At 40.6% G+C, this 22,520-nt stretch overlaps 1 protein-coding gene across 1 annotated transcript; it reads right to left on the reverse strand.

Moving 5' to 3' along the window:
• Positions 1 to 3,591: 3,591 nt before the first annotated feature.
• Positions 3,592 to 20,227, reverse strand: LOC117432658 (GTPase IMAP family member 8-like). Its single transcript, XM_059016405.1, has 5 exons — positions 20,034 to 20,227; positions 18,229 to 19,008; positions 9,201 to 9,814; positions 5,871 to 5,877; positions 3,592 to 4,595 (listed from the first exon to the last, which is right to left on the reverse strand). The coding sequence occupies exons 1-5, from the start codon at positions 20,062 to 20,064 to the stop codon at positions 3,760 to 3,762; spliced, it is 2,268 nt and encodes a 755-aa protein (XP_058872388.1). The 5' UTR covers positions 20,065 to 20,227; the 3' UTR covers positions 3,592 to 3,759.
• Between the last annotated feature and the right edge of the window lie 2,293 nt (positions 20,228 to 22,520).

Here is a 22,520-nt window from a genome sequence, read left to right on the forward strand (position 1 = left end):
TTCTTTTTAAAAACATTCATTTTAAAACCTCCACTCATTTAAGTATTTACTGTAGTATTATCTTTCCTTTTGTTTGATCTGTCAGGTCAGTACCTGTATGTCCTTGAGAAGAATGGAGAGTGTCTCCGTGTGACCGATGAAGAGGAGAAGACTGCCATTCTCAATGAAGTTCACGCAGGACACTTCGGCTCATGGGTGTGTGGACAAGGAGGTGGGGGGAGCCCCAGAATTAGGAGTTATTTGTTTTATTGTGTTGGACAGCACATGTGGAGGGGTGATGAGGTCATGGACACAGCCAGGCTCTGCTACGTAGACAGTACCCACAGGTGGGAGGTTTGTATGCTGTCACCAGCCTGACACAGCTGACCTCCTTCAGCTCACCGGCTCAGGGATTTGTACAGATTCTCAATGTGTCTTGCAATCACTGGGTCACGGTCAGTAACATAGGCTGTGAGGAAGGTACTTTAAATGTGTTTGACTCTTTGGGAATTAATAATAAGCATGATTTCCGTTCCCAGGTGGTATCACTGCTGCAGTTCAGTGGAAAGACAGTTGGGATCGGGTGGCCACATGTACAGCAGCAGCAGGGATGGAGGGACTGTGGACTGTTTACCATCCCAAACAGCCTCACACTCTGCATGGGTGGAGATCCAGGTAAGTTATGTTATGATCAAAAGCAAATGCGTGATCATCTTTTTTTCTTGTTTTGTAGATGGATCTCTTCCTCCTTTCCCGAGCTGTGAGAGAACCCCCCTCCCAGAGGTACATTTCTGTGATGTGGAGACCAGACAGGATTGCACTGGAGCTGATGGTGGAATGCGGGAGGTGTGGAGAATGGTTCCATGGCCAGTGTGAAGATCTACAGCCAGATGCCCTCATCAGTATGGAGGAGTGTATGTGCTGCATTTGGATTAGTATATTATACTAACACTCCAATGTGGTTTGTTAATAAGGCTCAGTGTCTTCAGTGTTTATTTTTCATGAGCGCACAAACTACTTATTTTAAATAATTTATTTTTTTCAGCAGACCCTGATTCTGTATTGAGACCTTTTTATTTGGAGAAATATTGCAGATGTTTTTGCACTTTCATTTTTAATTGGTATGGTAGTCTTAGTTTCTGAGCTACTGAATTATTGCCTGACTTGAGTATTTCCAGGGCAGAGATATCCAAAGTAAACTGGATGTCAGTTCTAACACCCACCTTGTTTAATGTAGTTATATTGAACCAGCTGGGGAGGGGCTGATTCACTATATTGAAGTGAAATTGTGCCAAATAAGGTGTGTGTAACATGATATAAAAGTACAGTAGATGTAATTCTGAAGTGATAAACAACTTCACATTTTACATGGACATGTTTCAGACATTAATGCTTCAATTTCAAATTCGATTTCCATTCCTATTAACTGATATTAGACAATGACATATTATAAAAGTTAATAGTATGAAATGTCCGTATGATTTACTGATAACACATATAAATTGGTGATGTCATTTTTAGACAGGCAGCCTCTTTAAAGTCCTTCTTTTTTTGTGGGTTATGTGAGAAGGCATTTTAAAGTTCTGTTAAACCTGCTCCCACTCCATCGGTCAGGACCTTGACGTGGCCAGTGGAAACGGGGCATTAGACCTTAACTTGACTAGCTTGCAGTATCGCCTGTACCCACTGGGGGGAGACAGAGATACACGCAAAGATCTCTAGTGCTTTAATTCTCATCCAAACTGTATTGAATTTACTTCATACTTCTGCAGTAATCCATCATCCATAGTTCACTTGTATTTTATGACCATTGCTGTGCCACTGTCTGTCTGCCTGCCACTGAAGATCATTTAGGGTACAGTTAGGACACTGTGGTCCAACAGGTACAGGGCAGCTACAATGGGGTGAGGCTGGTAGAATGGGACCACAGTGTGCTAACTATACCCTCAATGATCTTCAATGACAGACAGACAGACAGCGGCACTGCAATGGCTCTGTATTACACTGAGGGGGCAATGGTAGCACAAGTATAGGGCAGCTACAATGGGGTGAGGCTGATAGAATGGGACCACAGCGTGCTAACTATACCCTCAATGATCTTCAATGACAGACAGACAGACAGCGGCACTGCAATGGTTCTGTATGACGCTAAGCGGTGATGTTTCTTTTCATTTCTCATCAGGCCTGACATGGACGGCTAACAGGAGATCCAGTTGCTCTACTCTCTGTGCCAGTAGAGGTGACTTTACTTTCCTTCAGTAAACTTTCCTTTGTAAAGGGTTTTGGCTGGCAAACGGTTTAGCCGTCCAGTTGTAGTTAGGGTTTGGTTTGTTTATTTGTGTTTTGTATTTAATGAAAGTACACGACAGTGCTACAAGGTACCGTTCTGTGTCGGGTCTGTTAATAGGGTGTAAATAAGCCTTGGCCAAAGGCTATTGTTACAATATTGTTACAATTTTTGCATAAGGTTCACACAGTACCTTTCTCTTGTGACCACCCAGGTCTGCTCCACACATGACTTTCCTCTGTCAGCCCTGTCTACAGGGTTGCCCCTGCATTTATCCAGGGTTTAATCAGCCTCAGGTGCTTCACATTAAAATTAGAGCTAGGTGAACCTCGTCCTGACTCAGTCCCGGTGCATTCTGGGGAACATAGTGCAATTACTACCTATAGATAGATAGATAGATAGATAGATATACCCTTATCAAAATCTCTGCCCCCTCTTGTGGTCATAGCTATGCTATGTTTATGTACTTACTGTCTTAAAATTATAATAGTTGCTCAATGTATTAATAATAATCTTTATTTTTATATAGCGCCTTTCATAGTGGACCACCATCACAAATCACTTTACAAAATACAAGACTAGGGTGTGTGAACTATGCATCAGCTGCAGAGTCACTTACAACAACGTCTCACCCGAAAGACGGAGCACAAGGAGGTGAAGTGACTTGCTCAGGGTCACACAATGAGTCAGTGGCTGAGCTGGGAATTGAACCGGTGACCTCTCAGTTACAAGCCTGTTTCTTTAACCACTGGACCACCACTCCATAAATCGTGGGTTATGGCAAAGATGCAGCTCTCCTTTCTTGTAAAGTAAACGGTTCTTTTGACATTTCTGTTGTGGGTGGGAGGGGGCTAGCGGTAAACTGTGTAATTTTCAAAGTGAAATCTTATTCAGGGATATATTTCCATTCGGTAATAAAAATACTATGAACTAAAAGGCTCAAAGCAGTAGATCGTGCGCATCCCTTGTTAGTAGCTGCCAGTCTGTTTTTCATTCAACAGTTTTCTTGACAGATTTTGTAGATTCAGTATTCGGCAGATTCTCATGAGATGGATTCTATATATATACCCTTATCAAAATCTCTGCCCCCTCTTGTAGTCATAGCAATGCTATGTTTATGTACTTACTGTCTTAAAATTATTATTTTTTTGATGAAGCTATATGTTTTCATAATAATAATAATGATAATGAATTGAATAGTAGTTGATATAAATGAGTAATAATCAAATACAAAAAATAGTCAGCTTTAACTTAAAGTTCTGTTCAGTCTCTTATAAAAATGATTTCAAGCAAACATTGTCATGAGAAAAGAATATACAACAAAATTGTGTTTTAAAGTTTATTTGAGGTTCTTGCTAAATTAAAAGAAGAAAACAGCCACAGTAATATGTTTGCGTTCATTGTACAGAGAGAAGGAGAAACAATACATGAAGTAAACAGAAAGTGCATTGAAATACACTGGAGTCTGACAAAGTCAGGGCTCATACAGGACTTTACTGTATTGAACATTTGTCATTTACCACAGCTACTATATCTGCTCCTGCTGCAGCTCCTGCTGGTCCTCCCAATCCTCCTATTGATGCTCCTATTACTGCTCCTAGTATCATTAATGTTTTTATAAATGCATTGCTTCCTTCTGCTTTCTTTCTAGCATCTTCCTCACTGCAACTTGGGCTTTCCTTCATTATCCTCTTTTTCTCTTCTTCAATGGCTGCTTCAGCCTTCTTGTACATCTCAGTGGTGTAGCAGCTGCCTCTGTTCTTTTCCACCATCCTGTCTATCTTCCTCAGCAGCTCAGTGACCTGGGAGCGATCGCTCATCATCTTGTTGTTGAAGGAGTGACACCGGCCTCCACACTTCTCTACAATGTTCTTGAGGTGCTGATCACCTCTCTCAATGTATTCCTCAATCGTCTCATTATCTTCCAGGTCGTCTCCGCGGGTGAAGAGCACCACTGTGTATTTCTCAGCTCCCTCACCGAAAGTCTTCGTGATTAGATCCACTGTGTCTCTCTCTTCCTTTGTGAATCGACCCACTTGTATCACAATCAGAAATGCATGGGGTCCCGGGGAAGACATACAAATGCACTTCCCAATCTCACGTAAAGATTCTTCATTACTGAGCTCCGTGTCAAACAAGCCTGGAGTGTCGACCACAGCAACGCTTCTCCCATCAACTTCTCTTTCAATCTTCTCACACTCTTTTGTAATTGAAGAGGAGCTAGGTTTAGATATAAACTTCTTTGAGCCCAGGATGGTGTTTCCTGCTGCACTCTTCCCAGTCCCAGTTTTTCCAATCAGCACCATCCTCAACTCAGAATCAGCAATTCCTCCAGACACTGAAAAAAAAAGAAACATATTGTGTGGGTGAGCTTGAAAAGCGATTGAGCTACCATACACTGTGACGGTGCCTGTGGTAACCCTGCAGCAGACTGGAAAGAACAGGATCAGTGGAAACAGAAACATGGTTAACTTATAAATGAAAGCAATACAACAAAACTAAGCTTGTTTATATTACTATTTAATCACTTATTTATTGAAAACATTGTTTTGAAATGCTAAGCATTTCATATTTTATTTATTTATTAAAATAAAAAACATGCTATCAGCAGTAAATGCCATTAAAATTTCACAAACTATGAAAATAAATATTATATTGTGCATGGAAACTCAACGTGTACAAAATCTAGTAAATAACCAAATAAACAATTTGTCAGCTCATGTCTGTGCTTCAATAGGAAGCTGCATTGTACATAAAAAAGCAGCTTCTGTCTTTGAGGCAAAATAAAGAGAAAGAGGACAGGATTTCCACCTGGCTCGATCCGATCGGTCTGCAAGGCTGGGAAGCAAGCGTTACTTCCCCCAAGGGGAAATGAAGGAATGCCAGTAGACAGTTCAGAGAGAAGACTGGAAGTCTCCCTGGCTTACAAGGAAAGCCGACGCTTAGGGAGGTCAACCATTGCCAGATTTCAGAGGATGAAAGGAACACTGAAAGAGAGAAGGAAATAAACATGCAAAGAAGGGGTTTCATGGTTTCCCCCTGTCTCAAATAGAGACGCCCTCATGGAGATGAAACCGAGCCGGTCAGCCTCCAAGGCTGGGATGCATCGATGCTAACCCAAGCGGAACCTAGACTGACAGAGAATGGGAAAACAAAGGAGTTGTGAGGGAGTTGTTAATTCCAACTCTCACTAAAACTAACATTTGCCGTTTCAACGTAGTGTGCTTAATATTGCACTGGCTAAGAAGGACTGAACGGTGTTGAAGGACTGGGGGTCTTTTAAAATACAAAATGCAGAGTAAAAAGAGAATGACCTACTTTTGAATTGGGCCATGGTTTGTTTGGACTGTGTGCGGTTGATGCGCTGCATGTGCTGCTGGGGCGCGCCATCAATGCAAAGAAGGGTTAGTAAAGGGTTAAAGAAGGGCGAGTAAAGAACATAGAGGTTCATTAGTGACAATCAATATGATAAGGGTGTGACCCAGAGCTTAAACAGGGAGCTGAATTTATAGATTGGCGGGATGTAATTGGGGAGGAGCTCCTGCCCCCTGAACCACACTAAAGGTTACAACAACAACAACAACAACAAAGAAAAATGAATGACTCCAGCCCTTGAAGAATACAAGAAAATCTAAGTATTTTAAATACCGGCATTTTGAGAAAATGTGAAACCTTGGTGGGCAGACATTTGAATGGAAACGTGTTTCTTCACAAAGACCAAGCGACTCTCCCAGATTACATTGCACTGCCCTTTTATTTGGGTGGCTATACAAAGGAAACTAATGCAGAAAAAGAAATACATTGTTTTATACAACTTATACAAGAATATTTAGTGTCCTATTTTATTCATATAAAAGTATAGACAATTTGTAGTATTACATTGTAAATGGTAATCGATTATTTATAAGCTATTAAACTCTTATATGCCTGATTTCTGTTGAAGATTTTATGTCTGAGTACATGAAGTTGTGGATAAAATGTATTGCCTACTATAGGCACATATATATATTTTAATCCATGTTAGTGCCAGTAGTTTAGGAGGATAGTGACCTCAGTTATTACAATCAGACATAAATACAGCTGCTGCTTTATTATTAGACTGTCATAAGCATTTAAAAAACATGAGTATAAAAATACACCCATTGCACAGTTTCAGCAGTTTTTCTGTAGAATAAAATACAAATAGTGTGATAAGATTTGTTTTATTATTATTTAAATATTTATATAAAAAATGGGGAATGTTTACTTTCATGAAACTTATATATGCAATTGATTTATTAATATAATGAAGCAAAAAACTGAAAATGCCAATATGACAGACGGAAAGACAAATATCATTTTTTTCTGATATAGAAAAATATAAAAACAAAGTTTCAAAGAATCTCACAATAATTAACTTAAAAAATAAAGTAAACGGTTAGAGCATGATCGTCTGTTTCCTGAAGCACTTTTACTGCCCTTACAATAGTTCTGATTGTGAAGCATCCACACAAAACAGTACCGGTGTAGTGTTAGAAAGTGCTACGCATAACAAAACTTGACCCGTGTAACATCAGAAAATGGTACGATACATTGATTTAGAAGTGCTGTGATTCACTGCTGCACAAATCGCTATGAACAAGACAAACTGTAGTTCACCCACTAAATTGTATATGTTTACAATTTCAGACATCCCAATTTGTTTCTCATCAGTTTAAGTCACACAAATGTGCTGAATTGTGAAAAGAATGAATTAAAAAGAACTTCAAGGGCCAAGCTCAGCACATCATACCCCTTTCAGACGGGCTTTTCCTTGTTTTCTGAGCTGAAATCATGTGCAGTACATGGTGTGCCACTTTTTAACACGTACCACAAAATAACACCACATCGGTATGGACTGAGAAATGTATTTGCACTATGCGGGGCCCTTTCATTTTAACCATATTTCAAAGTTTGATTTCAGGGCAATTGTTGGAGAGTGCAGCCAGTGGCTGGTGTTGATTTGCAGGGAAACACACGGATCACAGATAAGTTTGGTGCAAAACCAACTATTTTTATTTAAGAACAATAATAAACAAAAAGCTAATTGTACAAAATATCAAACAATTTGAAGAAAGAAAAAGTGAAAACCAAAAATAACTTTTTATAGTCACCTAATCACAGGTACTGACTCCAATAACTGAGTCCAACCCTAGAGCTGCAAAACTGCCCTCTGATCTGCACAAAAAGACAATCCTGACTGAACAAAACTAACAGCCTTTATACCCTTCCAGGCCCTCCCCTCCCCCAGAATAAACTATTATGCAGGTATTTATATAAAAACAAACCAGCAAATAGTTATAAATAATAAATATCAAAGTATTCAAAAAGAAACATGAATCAATGAATACATATAACTAAACATTAATCTAGCACGTACATTAAAACTGTGCTTTAATACAAGCAGAGGGAAACTTAATTAAAATCAGCTATCACCCTTTCAATATCTTCTACAGGTACTGCCCTGACTACAGGAAGTCAGTACTCAGGGAAGTCAGTAAAAGCTTCCCTCACCAACATGGCTGATTCCCCACTTCCTGTCAAGATGGAGGACCTCACCACCACACCCAACTCCGGTTACCTGAACCGTTGCATATCAAAAAACATGCACCTTAAAATAACTGTTGTTCATCTTAAAGTTTATCTTAACAATACGGCAATACATTGTTCTGGAAGTGTGCTCCCTTCCAAACCAGCTCTCTAAACCGTACTCTTGATTAAACTTTCTTTTGTTTTTCAGGACACTCCCAACCACAGGCCTCCAGTCCCCGTACAACAGGGAAGTGAATTTGTGTTTTTTTCCCCTTTCCCTTACTAGACACAAGGATCAGCAACACAAAAAAAGCATTTGCAGTAAATGTCCAGATACATACTGAGACAATGTGAGCGTCTCCTCCCTCACAGCAATGTTTTTAACATGACAATTAGTCACCTTTATCGCATCAGTCTAAAACTGTTGAGGCCGAGCATGCACTAAAATATATATTTTGTTAAACAAAAATGATTGTAAGAATTCACATTATGTTTGTCTACAGAACTTCCACAAAAGTGCCTTTCTCCATCTTGTCAGAATGCTTTACTTTATCAGCGGCTTCGTTTGTGTCCCCAGTCGTAGTCGATGCACTGTGGCTGTCGTCTTCATCAGAAGTAGTTTATAATAGAAGAAGTTCCTAATGCTCTTTTCATTGCTTCAAGAGGACTGCTGACTGAATCAGACAGCTGAGCGGGAGATGGGAGTCATGTGACTTAGCTTGCCTATTAATTATGCATAATAATAATGATAATGAATTGAATAGTAGTTGATATAAATGAGTAATAATCAAATACAAAAAATAGTCAGCTTTAACTTAAAGTTCTGTTCAGTCCCTTATAAAAATGATTTCAAGCAAACATTGTCATGAGAAAAGAATATACAACAAAATTGTGTTTTAAAGTTTATTTGAGGTTCTTGCTAAATTAAAAGAAAAAAACAGCCACAGTAATATGTTTGAGTTCATTGTACAGAGAGCAGGAGAAACAATACATGAAGTAAACAGAAAGCGCATTGAAATACACTGGAGTCTGACAAAGTCAGGGATCATATATTACTTTACTGTATTGAACATTTGTCATTTACCACAGCTACTACCCCTGCTGCTGCTGCTCCTCTTGCTGCTGCTCCTGCTGCTCCTCTTGCTGCTGCTGCTGCTGCTCCTCTTGCTGCTGCTCCTGCTGCTCCTCTTGCTGCTCCTGCTGCTGCTCCTGCTGCTGCTCCTATGGGTCCTCCCAATGCTCCTATTACTGCTCCTGTTCCTAGTATTATTAATGCTTTTATAAATGGATTGCTTTCTTCTGCTTTCTTTCTAGCATCTTCCTCACTGCAACCTGGGTTTTCCTCCATTATCCTCTGTATCTCTTCTTCAATGGCTGCTTCAACCTTCTTGTATATCTCAGTGGTGCAGCAGCTGCCTCTGTTTGCCACCATCTTGTCTATCTTCCCCAGCAGCTCAGTGACCTGGGAGCGATCGCTCATCATCTTGTTGTTGAAGGAGTGACACCGGCCTCCACACTTCTCTACAATGTTCTTGAGGTACGGATCACCTCTCTCAATGTATTCCTCAATCGTCTCATTATCTTCCAGGTCGTCTCCGCGGGTGAAGAGCACCATTGTGTATTTCTCAGCTTCCTCACTGAAAATCTTCATGATTAGATCCACTGTGTCTCTCTCTTCCTTTGTGAATCGACCCACTTGTATCACAATCAGAAATGCATGGGGTCCCGGGGAAGACATAGAAATGCACTTCCCAATCTCACATAAAGCTTCTGTTTTACTGAGCTCGGTGTCAAACAAGCCTGGAGTGTCGACCACAACAACGCTTCTCCCATCAACTTCTCCTTTAATCTTCTCACACTTTTTTGTAATTGAAGAGGAGCTAGTTTCAGATTTAAACTGCTTAGAGCCCAAGATGGTGTTTCCTGCTGCACTCTTCCCAGTCCCAGTTTTTCCAATCAGCACCATCCTCAACTCAGGACCAGCATTTCGTCTAGACACTGAATAAAAAAAAGAAAAAGATTGTTTGGGTGAGTTTGAAAAGCAATTGAGATGCAATGCACAGTGACGGTGCCTGCGGTAACCCTGCAGCAGACTGGAAAGAACAGGATCAGTGGAAACAGAAACATGGTTAACTTATAAATAAAAGCAATACAACAAAACTAAGCTTGTTTATATTACTATTTAATCAATCATTTATTGAAAACATTGTTTTGAAATGCTAAGCATTTCATTATTTATTTATTTATTAAAATAAAAAGAAACATGCTATCGGCAGTAAATGCCTTTAAAATTTCACAAACTACGAAAATAAATATTATATTGTGCATGGAAACTGAACGTGTACAAAATCTAGTAAAAAACCAAACAAACCATTTGTCAGCTCATGTCTGCGTTTCAATAGGAAGCTGCATTGTACATAAAAAAGCAGCTTCTGTCTTTGTGGCAAAATAAAACAGACCTTGCATACACAACAGGAGCTGGGGCTGAATGGACTTGAAATAGGATTTCCACCTGGCTTGAACCAATCGGTCTGCAAGGCTGGGAAGCAAGCGTTACTTCCCCCAAGGGGAAATGAAGGAACGCTAGTAGTTCAGAGAGAAGACTTGAAGTCTCCACGGCACTGACTCTTAGGGAGGTTGCCACAGACAGACTTCAGAGGATGAAAGGAACACTGAAAGAGAGAAGGAAATAAACATGCAAAGAAGGGGTTTCATGGTTTCCCCCTGTCTCAAATAGAGACGCCCTCATGGAGATGAGACCGAGCCGATCAGCCTCCAAGGCTGGGATGCATCGATGCTAACCCAAGCGGAACCTAGACTGACAGAGAATGGGAAAACAAATTCCAACTCTCACTAAAACTAACATTTGCCATTTCAACGTAGTGTGCTTAATATTGCACTGGCTAAGAAGGACTGAATGGTGTTGAAGGACTGGGGGTGTTTTAAAATACAAAATGCAGAGTAAAAAGAGAATGACCTACTTTTGAATTGGGCCATGGTTTGTTTGGACTGTGTGCGGTTGATGCGCTGCATGTGCTGCTGGGGCGCGCCATCAATGCAAAGAAGGGTTAGTAAAGGGTTAAAGAATGGTGAGTAAAGAACATAGAGGTTCATTAGTGACAATCAATATGATAAGGGTGTGATCCAGAGCTTGGAGTTGAATTTATAGATTGGCGGGATGTAACCACACATAAAGGTTACAACAACAACAACAATGAAAAATGAATGACTCCAGCCCTTGAAGAATACAAGAAAAATATTCCAATCTAAGTATTTTAAATGGCGGCATTTTGAGAAAGTGTGAAACCTTGGTGGGCAGACATTTGAATGAAAATGTGTTTCTTCACATACACCAAGCGACTCTCCCAGATTACATTGCACTGCCCTTTTATTTGGGTGTGTAGCAGGGTGGTAGAAAGCCCTGCTGTTTAAATGTATTTGTTTATTTTAGAACAGGGTTTCCCCCTCCGCCCCTGTGTTATTTTGTATTTGTGGTTTTTGATTTATTATTATGTATAGATGACAGTGAAGCGCCCAGGGTATTGTGTTTGTATTTATTTATTGTTTTGTAAATGACGGCGTAGTCGTGTTTTGTATTGTGTTTAGTAGCGTGGATGGGTAGCCCCATCCACAGTGATTTAAAAACCTTGTGCAGAAGGTGGCCATCTCCCCAATTAAGTGATTTAATTTGTTGCTAATCGGGAGATGGTCACCTGCATAAAATCATGCAGCTCGCTGCACTCAGTGGGTGTTACAGCGGAGAGAGCAAGTGAGACGCGAGAGAAAAGGAAACGAAACTAAACTAAACTAAACTTTATTTAAAATGACACCAACAGGAACAGTGAAGGCTATTGCTCAGCCTGACCTGGGTTTGTTTATTTCTGGTTTATGAATTTTTTTTCTGTTTGAACCTTTTATCTTGCTCTGTGAGCACAGTATTTTGTGTTTTAGATATTTTATTTATTTTTGTATTATTTAAATAACACGGCGTTGCCAAGTCTTTTTGTTTGGAATCTGCAGTGTCTGGTGTAATTGATCTTAGTTCCTGCTTCTGCCTTGATGTCACCGCCCAGCCACCCTGTCACACGTGGGATCACCAGCGCCTGCTGGACTCAGGTCAGAGTAGGGTACTGCAGTTTTTTCATTTTTTTATTCTTACGTGTGGAGTGAGGAGGAAGAAGGAGGGGAGGAAAAGCTGCAGAGAGCTGCAACAACAACAGCAGCAGCAGCTGAACAGGGCTCCCGGACTGGGCAGCCGAACAGGAGCAGTGGAGGATGGAAGGGGCTCCTATGTGCGGTGCCTGTGGAGAGTTTGGGCACGTCCGGGAGGACTACCGCTATGGAGACCCTAAATATGAAGAGGCATGGAACCAGGGTCTGGTGGGGGATGCTGCAAAGTGGTTCTGGGCAGTAGACCAGACCCGGCCATCTCCAGCACCCAAGAGGGAGGAGCCCGAACGTTCTGCACCTGAGTGGTAGGAGCCCGAACATCCACAGCCCAAGAGGGGGAAGGCTGAACATCCACAGCCCAGGTATGCGCCAACAGAGGGAGAATACCTGCTGGTTCCGCCTCCACTGCCCTGAGAGGACTGCTTGTCGCTCCCACCTCCACCAGCAGAGGGAGAATACCTGCTGGTTCCACCTCCTCCGCTGTGGGAGGACTGTGTTCCGCTCTGACCTCCACCAGCAGAGGGAGCATGCCTGCTGGTTCCCCCGCTGCAGCCAGAAGGGGAGGAGCCCCTGCCGCCTTCGCAGCCAGAAAGGGAGGAGCCCCTGCCGCCTTTGCCAGGAGCAGAGCAGCAGAAGCTGCCTCTGTCTCCACCACCACCCAATGGAGAGGAGCAAGAGCTGCCTTTCCCTTCACGACAGGAAAGGAGGCTGGCAGTCCACAGCGGCCTTTGAATAGGGGAAAACTGCTGGGTTGCAGTGGCTGAGAAGAGGGTCAACCCCAGCACGACCGCTGGTCCTGGCTCCCCTCCTGCAATCACCTCGTGAGAGTCGGTTGCCGCCGTCGCCTCCTGAGGGACCACTGCCGCCCTGTCGTGCATCGCCCTGGGGCTGCCTGCTGCTCTGTACCAGTTACAAGGTACGAGGGAGAAGTGGAGCTCCCGCTGCCACCTGCAGGGCCAAGGGCTCCCCTGCCGTCGCCTCCCGAGGGCCCTGCTTCGCCTGGGGTCACTACCAGTCCTGACATGCAGCAGGAAATACTGTAGCTGGAGCCCCATGAAGGGTAGCTGCTGGCCATGAAGAAGGGTGGGGGGGAGGTCAGAAGACTACATCGGTATGGACTGAGAAATGTATTTGCACCATGCGGGGCCCTTTCATTGTAACCATATTTCAAAGTTTGATTTCAGGGCAATTGTTGGAGAGTGCAGCCAGCGGCTGGTGTTGATTTGCAGGGAAGCACACAGATCACAGAGAAGTTTGGTGCAAAACCAACTATTTTTATTTAAGAACAATAATAAACAAAAAGCTAATTGAACAAAATATCAAACAAAGTGAACACCAAAAATAACTAAATCACAGTTACTGACTCCAATAACTGAGTCCAACCATAGAGCTACAAAACTGCTCTCTGATCTGCACAAAAGGAAGATCCTGACTGAACCAACTAACAGCCTTTATACCCTTCCAGGCCTACCTCTCCCCCAGAATAAACCATTATGCAGGTGGGTATATAAAAACAAACCAGCAAACAGTTATTAATAATAAATAAAGTATTCAAAAAGAAACATAAATCAATGAATACATATAACTAAACACTAATCTAACACGCGCATTACAACTATGCTTTAAAACAAGCAGAGGGAAACTTAATTAAAATCAGCTATCCCCCCTTTCAATATCTTCTACAGGTACTGCCCTGACTACAGGAAGTCAGTACTCAGGGAAGTCAATAAAAGCTTCCCTCACCAACATGGCTGATTCCGCACTTCCTGTCAAGATGGGGGACCTCACCACAACACCCAACTCCGGTTACCTGAACCGTTGCATATCAAAAAACATGCACCTTAAAATAACTGATGTTCATTTGAAAAGTTTATCTTGTGGCAACCGCCACACAATGTGCTGCAAGAAGCGTAGCACCTGCGCATTCTTAAGTGAATGCCAGTAAGCCTGGCCAGGCAATCCTAGTTATTTCATGACAGCGTTTTTAATTAGCTCCTTAATATTTCGCCATACATACGTGTATATATAATCTATATCCTTGCCTGGTTTAAAAATAAACTCTTGGGGCAATTATTGTTTTAGTTCGTGTGCTGGGTACATTTGTTTATATTTGGGTTAAAACGCTATGGTCCTAGACTAATTAGTTTTAGGTATTTTGGCCATTACTGTTTTCCGTAATTGGGGGCGGAGCTTCCTTTGCTCAAAAGCGCTAGACCAATAGGGTATAAAAAAGAGTTTTTGAAAGTCTGTTTAAAAAAGAGAGAAAAAATACGGAGTTATTAGAGAGACAGAGAGAGAGAACTTACAGGCAACCTGTTCAAACGACAGAAAAAACGAGTTAGTCTTTGTATAGCATGCTTCTAGTCGGTGTTATGTCAAACAACCGTGTTTTGGTTTTTACCAGTTTCTATAGCGGGTTCGACTAATACTAGTGCAATAGCTATTATAACACTCTGCTCAGTGCTCGTTGGGCAATACTTCCGTTTTGGGTCCTATTTTTCTTCCAGCTGGTTTGATTTATATATTTTCTTTGATACTTTACTGCTTTTACGGGACAACGGAACGAGAGAAGATATTCAAGCAAATGGCGACTCCCAACATTGTATGAACTGGAGGACTTGCACTCGGATTCATCATAACCGGGTGAGATCGATCCTTTTCTATTTTTTGCTGCAGTTTGGATTACAAATCTTTTGAATGGCCATTCGGGTTTTTGTTTGGAGAGCGTTCTTTTGGGATTGCTGGATTGTTGTGTTATTTTTCTAGAACTTTATTGGTTTGTTTTGTTACTTTCTGGGTGCGTTTTAATTTCAAGCCCGGGACTGAAACTTTTAAGTACTCATACACTTGGATATAACTATTGCAACTGCGTGGGCCATAGAATGAACAGCCTGATTATTGGGTGGCCTGCCTGTATTTTTTTGTTGTCTCCTTCCCTCTCTTTCTTTTTTGTTTACTCAAGTTCCCACAGCGAGGCAGATTATTAATGGTGTTGCTATACATTGGTATTGTGATTATCGGTACAAAGGCCTGTTCATGTAATATGTATGTATGAGTGTGTATATGTGTGTGTGTGTGTGTGTGTGTGTATATATATATATGTGTGTATATATAATGTGTTTGTCTTTTCCAATTGCATTTTTATGTGATTAGCATTGCAGTGTTGGGGTGCTCCTTGAAGGATTATCTACAGATATACTGGGTAGTTTCTTCTACTAATAGTTCTACTGTATATTGTTTGTTCTACCAACCTGGATGTTTAGTTTGCTTACCTTTGAGTCAGGGTTGATATTTGCCAGATTTCTGATCTTAAGACTTACCGTTCTGATTACTCCAGGATACACCTGTGCTTAGTACTATATACAAATAGACATAATAAACCTATCCTGTTTAAAATTTACTCCCTTGGTTCTCGTGAAATCCTTGTTTTTTGCTGTACTGATTTACCTGCTGGGACTGTAGTATTGAATGTTTCATGCTCGGTGCTAGTATACACTTATGGCCTAGGTGTTTGGTTATTGCACACTAGGTAAGTTTGTTACAATCTTACCAGTAGTACTGCAATCCATTGTTCTGGAAGTGTGCTCCCTTCCGAACCAGCTCTCTAAACCGTCCTCCTCATTAACCTTTCTTTTGTTTTTTTGTTTTTCAGGACACTCCCCACCACAGGCCTCCAGTCCCCGTACAACAGGGAAGTGAAGCTGTTTTTCCCCTTTCCCTTACTAGACACAAGGATCAGCAACACAATGCATTTGCAGTAAATGTCCAGATACATACTGAGACAATGTGAGCGTCTCCTCCCTCACAGCAATGTTTTTAACATGACAGATTATTAATCCCCTTTATCGCATCAGTCTAAAACTGCTGAGGCCGAGCATCCATTTATTTTTCACTGTGGGTGCTTCATAGTCAACACCTATGCACTAAAATATATATTTTTTTAAACAAAAATGATTGTAAGAATTCACATTATGTTTGTCTACAGAACTTCCACAAAAGTGCCTTTCTCCATCTTGTCAGAATTCTTTACTTTATCAGTGGCTTCGTTTGTGTTTGTGTCCACAGTCGAAGTCGATGCACTGTGGCTGTCGTCTTCGTCAGAAGTAGTTTATAATAGAAGAAGTTCCTAATGCTCTTTTCATTGCTTCAAGAGGACTGCTGACTGAATCAGACAGCTGAGCGGGAGATGGGAGTCATGTGACTTAGCTTGCCTATTAATTATGCATGTTCTGTTGTCACAAACCCAAATGCCAAAAGGTGCATTGGCCAGGAAATGTTACTTCTGTTAACTTTAATATATAGTATGACTAGATTTCCAAACATGTATTATCTAAAAGGTCTTCTGTCTACATGAATTAAAAACATATGTATATACACACACAGACAAGCACTGTATTTATTAAAATAAAACAAAGTGGGATGTCAAAAACTGAAACAGGTGCTTTCTAACTGAATAAAAAAAATAATAAAACAGTATTTATTTTACCTAAATATTCAACTGTACAGCAATTTATTTAAACAAGGTTGTACTTGAATTAGAAAACATAAATACTCCAGAGTATTAAATAAACTTGTCATTAAACTACTACTGTCTGATGTCTGGGTTTCGAGCTTTTAGAAAATAAATAAATACATTTGAAATAAATAATTTAATAAACACTCACTTGAATCACTCATGGTGCTTTATGCTTGCTTCTTTGTTGTGAAGCTGGAGCTGTGATGCGAGTCTTGCTCTTGGAAGGTGTAGCTGCTGTTCTGTTGTGAGAGGAACTGCACACAGTGTTATATACTGTAGGGGAGGCTGCACACTGTGTTATATATACTGTAGGGAGAGGCCAGTGTTGCGTCATAAAGACTGACACTTTACCACGAGGGTTGTCAATCACAGGTTGACCAATTGCAGTAAAGCAGAAAACTTTAATCAAAGACCAACAGAGGAGTTCTGTGACTTCCTAGAGCTTTCATCATCACAATCATTTAAACACACTTAATAACTCGCTATGTCAAGTGAACACATTTGCAGTTTGGTTAATTATGAGACATGAGATTCACGCTTGCACTGTCTGTGTTAAAATGATATTTATGAACATGCTGTCCTACCTACAGGATTATAAAACCAACATCATGCAGGTCTGTTTTGGAGGATGATTGCAGGTGTGATACAGGCTTTTATAATAATAATTATTACTATTATTATTTATTTCTTAGCTGACGCCCTTATCCAGGGCAACTTACAATTGTTACAAGATATCACATTATTTTTACATACAATTACCAATTTATACAGTTGGGTTTTTACTGGAGCAATCTAGGTAAAGTACCTTGCTCAAGGGTACAGCAGCAGTGTCCCCCACCTGGGATTGAACCCACAACCCTCCGGTCAAGAGTCTAGAGCCCTAACCACTACTCCACACTGCTGCCCAAAAATATGAAATATGAGGGATTGGAGGTAGGAGGGTCAGTGTGTTGAAGAGAGCGCTAGGCAAGAACAAGGGTGTTGAATTGAATGCTAGCAGAGATAGGGAGCCAGTGGAGGGTCCGAAGCAGAGGGGTAGCGTGAGAGTAGCAAGGTTTGGGAGAATACAAGACAAACACAGCATTTTGAATGAGCTGAAGAGGCTGGGAGCTGAAGCAGGAGACCAGCAAGGAGAGAGTTACAGTGCTCCAGTCTGGAGAGCTTGGACCAGGAGTTGAGTTATAAATAAAAGTAGACATCTCACAGGCAGATTTTTAAATCCACACTCCTTTAATGAAGTGTAAATATTTACTACAATTTGAAGGAAATCAATTCCCTGTTCAGTAACAATTACATTATAATTTTACATTTATCTAATGGAAAAAAACATAGAGCTGTCAAGATTTTTCAATCTGATCTACTTACAAACTTAATCGGCACAGATTTATATGTAGGGCAACAACATACTACATTCTGGAATAATCTATTCAGCTGTTTGGGATATATAGTTACTTCGAGAAACGACATGTCAAAGGCATTCATTTGACACATAACATACAAAAATGATGCATTAAGTGGAGACAATGAACATGGAAATGGTTTATATATGTATAGCTGACTCAATCAGTTTAGGAGTCATAAGCAAAGGACATTCACCCAAACATGTACGGATCCTTAATCAGGATCAAAACATTTACACAAAGCCCTGAACAATTTACAGTCATCATTTTTAAAACATTTAAAATAGAGACTATCAAATGTACTCCTTTTAAGACTTTGCTGTCTTATAGCTTTACATTTTTTAAAAATCTCCACAAAGATCCGAAGACCCCTAATATTGCTCCAATTGCTGCTCCATTTCCTGATGAATTGCCAGTTGCTGCTCCCACAGCTGCTCCCACAGCTGCTCCCAAAACCGCTCCAATTAGTATGTTTTTAATCAGTGGCCATCGGCTTTTGTCTTCTCTCTTGGGGTTTATCTTATACCAGCTGCCTCCGTTTTCTTTCAGCATGCTCTCTATCTTCTCCAGCAGCTCAGTGACCTGGGTGCAATCGCTGGTCTTCCTGTTATTGAAGAGGTGGTACCTGCCTCCACACTTGTTAACCAGCCGGCAGAGATGCTGGTTCTTGTGGACAAACTCTTCAATCGTCTCGTCTTCCAGATCATCCCCTCGGGTGAAAAGCACAATAGTGTGCCTTGTAGCTCCCTCGCCAAAAATCTCCTGGATTGTCTCCACGGCTCTCTTCTCTTCTTCTGTGAATCGTCCAGTCTGTATGGTCAGGAGGAAAGCGTGGGGTCCCGGGGCAGACAGAGAAGCACAATCTTTAACGTGGCGTTGAATATCAGGCTGAGAACGCTCCGAATCCAACAAGTCTGGGGTGTCGACCACAGCAACATTCCTCCGAGCCACTTCTCCACCTCTCTCCATCTCTCTCTTCTCGCACACATTTGTAACTGAATAGGAGCTGGCTTCAGATTTAAACTCTTTTTTGCCCAGGATGGTGTTTCCAGAAGCACTCTTCCCAGTCCCTGTGTTCCCAACCAGAACAATCCTCAACCTAGAATCTGAAAATGAACAATAAAAAGGGTTATGACATTTCTGCCCGTTAACCTCCACTAGAACCTATGCAAAAATATCACGTCTTTCCTGTGCAACTGTAACAAGGACCTGTGTGAAAAACAACTGTAAATGCTGTGGGAGTGTACAACCAAACAACCCAATATTTAATACACTACAAGGTGCCTCCTATTGTCTTTGATTGTGAAGCGCTTTGAGATTGCTTAGCCATGAATGACATACAAATCATTTGATTGATTGATTGATTGATTGCACACTCAAGCTGTTTCGTTCTCATTCTGTAAAATTAACAGCGGTGGGTTAAACTCTTTCTTAAAATATGATTTAATGCAAGTCCGGAGTACACAGCTTTTAGAATAAATGCCACTTTGTATTTGATATTGTAAACGTTGAAATACAAAAATAGATAACGGGTACTTAGTACTTTCAGAGCTCTACACGCACTTCAGTAGTTTTGCTGGTTCAGTGTTACACTTCAGTTAAATAAAATGCATCACCGTGAAAAATGTTATATACCAAATACTTAAGGCATGTTTGACTGAAAGCTTCACTTTATTTTCCCGACATGACACACAGATGTGCTGTATTTTCAGTGTTGATATCCTTATGTATTATTTTAATTAATTATTTGAAAATCGATTTTAAACGCTTAGCTTTAACATTGTTCCTTCTGAAAACACTGCTGCTTTCTGTTATTTTGCTGTCGATATCGGTCTGTTAAATATATATATATATATATATATATATATATATATATATATATATATATATATATATATATATATATATATATATATGCAAGATATATGCCGTTGCTTTAAAATCGCAGATATTACTCGTGCCAATTTTAAGGTAAATATTCAAGGGCCAGTTCTCGATATTTTAACACTGATGTGTATTCAAAAACAGCTTCCTCTCCGTAACAAAACTGGTGCATTTCCACTGCACGTGTGTTAAGAATCACAGAGCGAAAAATACAATAAAATTCAATAAAATATGCGTGTCAACTCACTTGAATCCCAACTTCTAGCATCGACGTCCATGTCTTGTAATTTGAGAAACACTCTGCTGCTTCTAATGTTTTCTCCCTTCGTTTTTCTTCAGCTTTAAGTTTGATCTGAAGTGAATTTAGTATCCACTTGGCGCCACCTGCAGGGATTGCGAAATTTCCTAGCTGCTTCTCATGGCTGAACAATTCAGTGTGTGCCAAAGACACGAGTCACGCAACAGGAATACAAACCTGTCTGTGCTCGTTTTTCAAACCTATGTATTCATAAAGAGTGCGCTCTTATATTTCGCTTTGCTAGTGTTTTAAATGTATTTAAATATTGCCAACATTCCCAGAAAACCACATTTGTTTGTTTTTTGTAACGAAACTATATTTTATAGAGCCAGCATTTGCATTTAATAATGAGCGAATCAACAATCAGAATGCATACCTATTTGCAATTTATATTATTTTCATGCATTTTCAGACTAAATAAACTTCAAAGGCTTATTTGTGTGTTTTTGTTATGAACAGAATCTGCTTTATCTGCCGGTGCCTATAATGTTAAGACAGTTGACACTCATGGCCAGGAAATAATTCCCCAGGAAAGGATAGTACAAATAGATTAAGTGAATGCATCGTAATTAATCATCCGAGCGAATCTTATAAACCTTCATTTGGTACGATTCTCAGAAAACAATAATATTTTAAATTGATTTTTTGTAACTGATGGATATTCATAGAACGAGTATGTAAGCTTATTAAAGTAATGATTCCCGTTAAGGTTTATGATATTCCCCTGTGTGATTCCTTGCAATATGTTAGCTTAATGAGTAGTGTGTATAGTTAAGTTAGTGGAGTCTCCACTGAGTATCCCTTTCCTGAGGAATTGTCATGCTTAGCTGATATGGCATGTGTTTGACCACGTCCATCAAAGATGCAAGCAAAAACGATCAGGGCTTGTTACAGGTACCAATACACAAAGTGTGAGAGCTTATCAATAACAGAAACACTTAAGCCTCATTGCCGGAGGAATAGCCGGTGCAGCCCCGCACACGAGCATGATTTATTGGAGGATATGGAATGTGATCTTCAACTTTGTCCTTTCATTACCTCTCCACATAGATTTTGTTTTTAACGCGGTAGGAATATATTAAGGATGCGTTAAGGCTACGGGTGCGGCAGAAGGACTGAAGCACCCCCGAGTTCGCAGACTTTTTGATGCAGCAAAGTTATCGTAGCTGTCGGTCATACTGTTAGCCAGTCTGCTTTAATGCCGGTGTCGACTTGTGACTAGGGTTGCCAACAGGCTCCACAATCCCGCGACACTTTGAGACAGAACGGGATTTTAAAATTGCCCCTAAACAAAATGAAGTCAATGTGTAAATTGGCTTCTATATATTTGCTGGATACTGTTGCTGAATTACTATGAGCAGTAAACAAGTAAAACTGAGCAACGTTACTGATAAATAGCGACGTTAACTTATTAGTGACATATACAGACGTGCTCAAATTTGTTGGTACCCCTCCACAAAAAAAGAAGAATGCACAATTTTCTCTGAAATAACTTGAAACTGACAAAAGTAATTGGCATCCACCATTGTTTATTCCATATTTAATAGAAATCAGACTTTGCTTTTGATTTTTTATTCAACATAATATTGTAAATAATAAAACAAATGAAAATGGCATGGACAAAAATGATGGGACCGCTAACCTAATATTTTGTTGCACAACCTTTAGAGGCAATCACTGCAATCAAACGTTTTCTGTAGCTCTCAATGAGACTTCTGCACCTGTTAACAGGTAGTTTGGCCCACTCTTCCTGAGCAAACTGCTCCAGCTGTATCAGGTTTGATGGGTGCCTTCTCCAGACTGCAAGTTTCAGCTCTTTCCATAGATGTTCGATAGGATTCAGATCAGGACTCATAGAAGGCCATTTCAGAATAGTCCAATGTTTTGTTCTTATCCATTCTTGGGTGCTTTTAGCTGTGTGTTTTGGGTCATTATCCTGTTGGAGGACCCATGACCTGCGACTGAGACAGAGCTTTCTGACACTGGGCAGTATGTTTCGCTCCAGAATGCCTTGATAGTCTTGAGATTTCATTGTGCCCTGCACAGATTCAAGGCACCCTGTGCCAGGCGCAGCAAAGCAGCCCCAAAACATAACCGAGCCTCCTCCATGTTTCACTGTAGGTATGGTGTTCTTTTCTTTGAAAGTTTCATTTTTTCATCTGTGAACATAGAGCTGATGTGACTTGCCAAAAAGCTCCAGTTTTGACTCATCTGTCCAAAGGACATTCTCCCAGAAGGATTGTGGCTTGTCAATATGCATTTTAGCAAATTCCAGTCTGGCTTTTTTATGTTTTTCTTTCAAAAGTGGAGTCCTCCTGGGTCTTCTTCCATGGAGCCCACTTTCGCTCAAAAAGCGACGGATGGTGCGATCAGAAACTGACGTACCTTCACCTTGGAGTTCAGCTTGTATCTCTTTGGCAGTTATCCTTGGTTCTT

This window comes from Acipenser ruthenus, chromosome 53 (assembly GCF_902713425.1).
Source record: "Acipenser ruthenus chromosome 53, fAciRut3.2 maternal haplotype, whole genome shotgun sequence".
NCBI lineage: Eukaryota > Metazoa > Chordata > Actinopteri > Acipenseriformes > Acipenseridae > Acipenser > Acipenser ruthenus.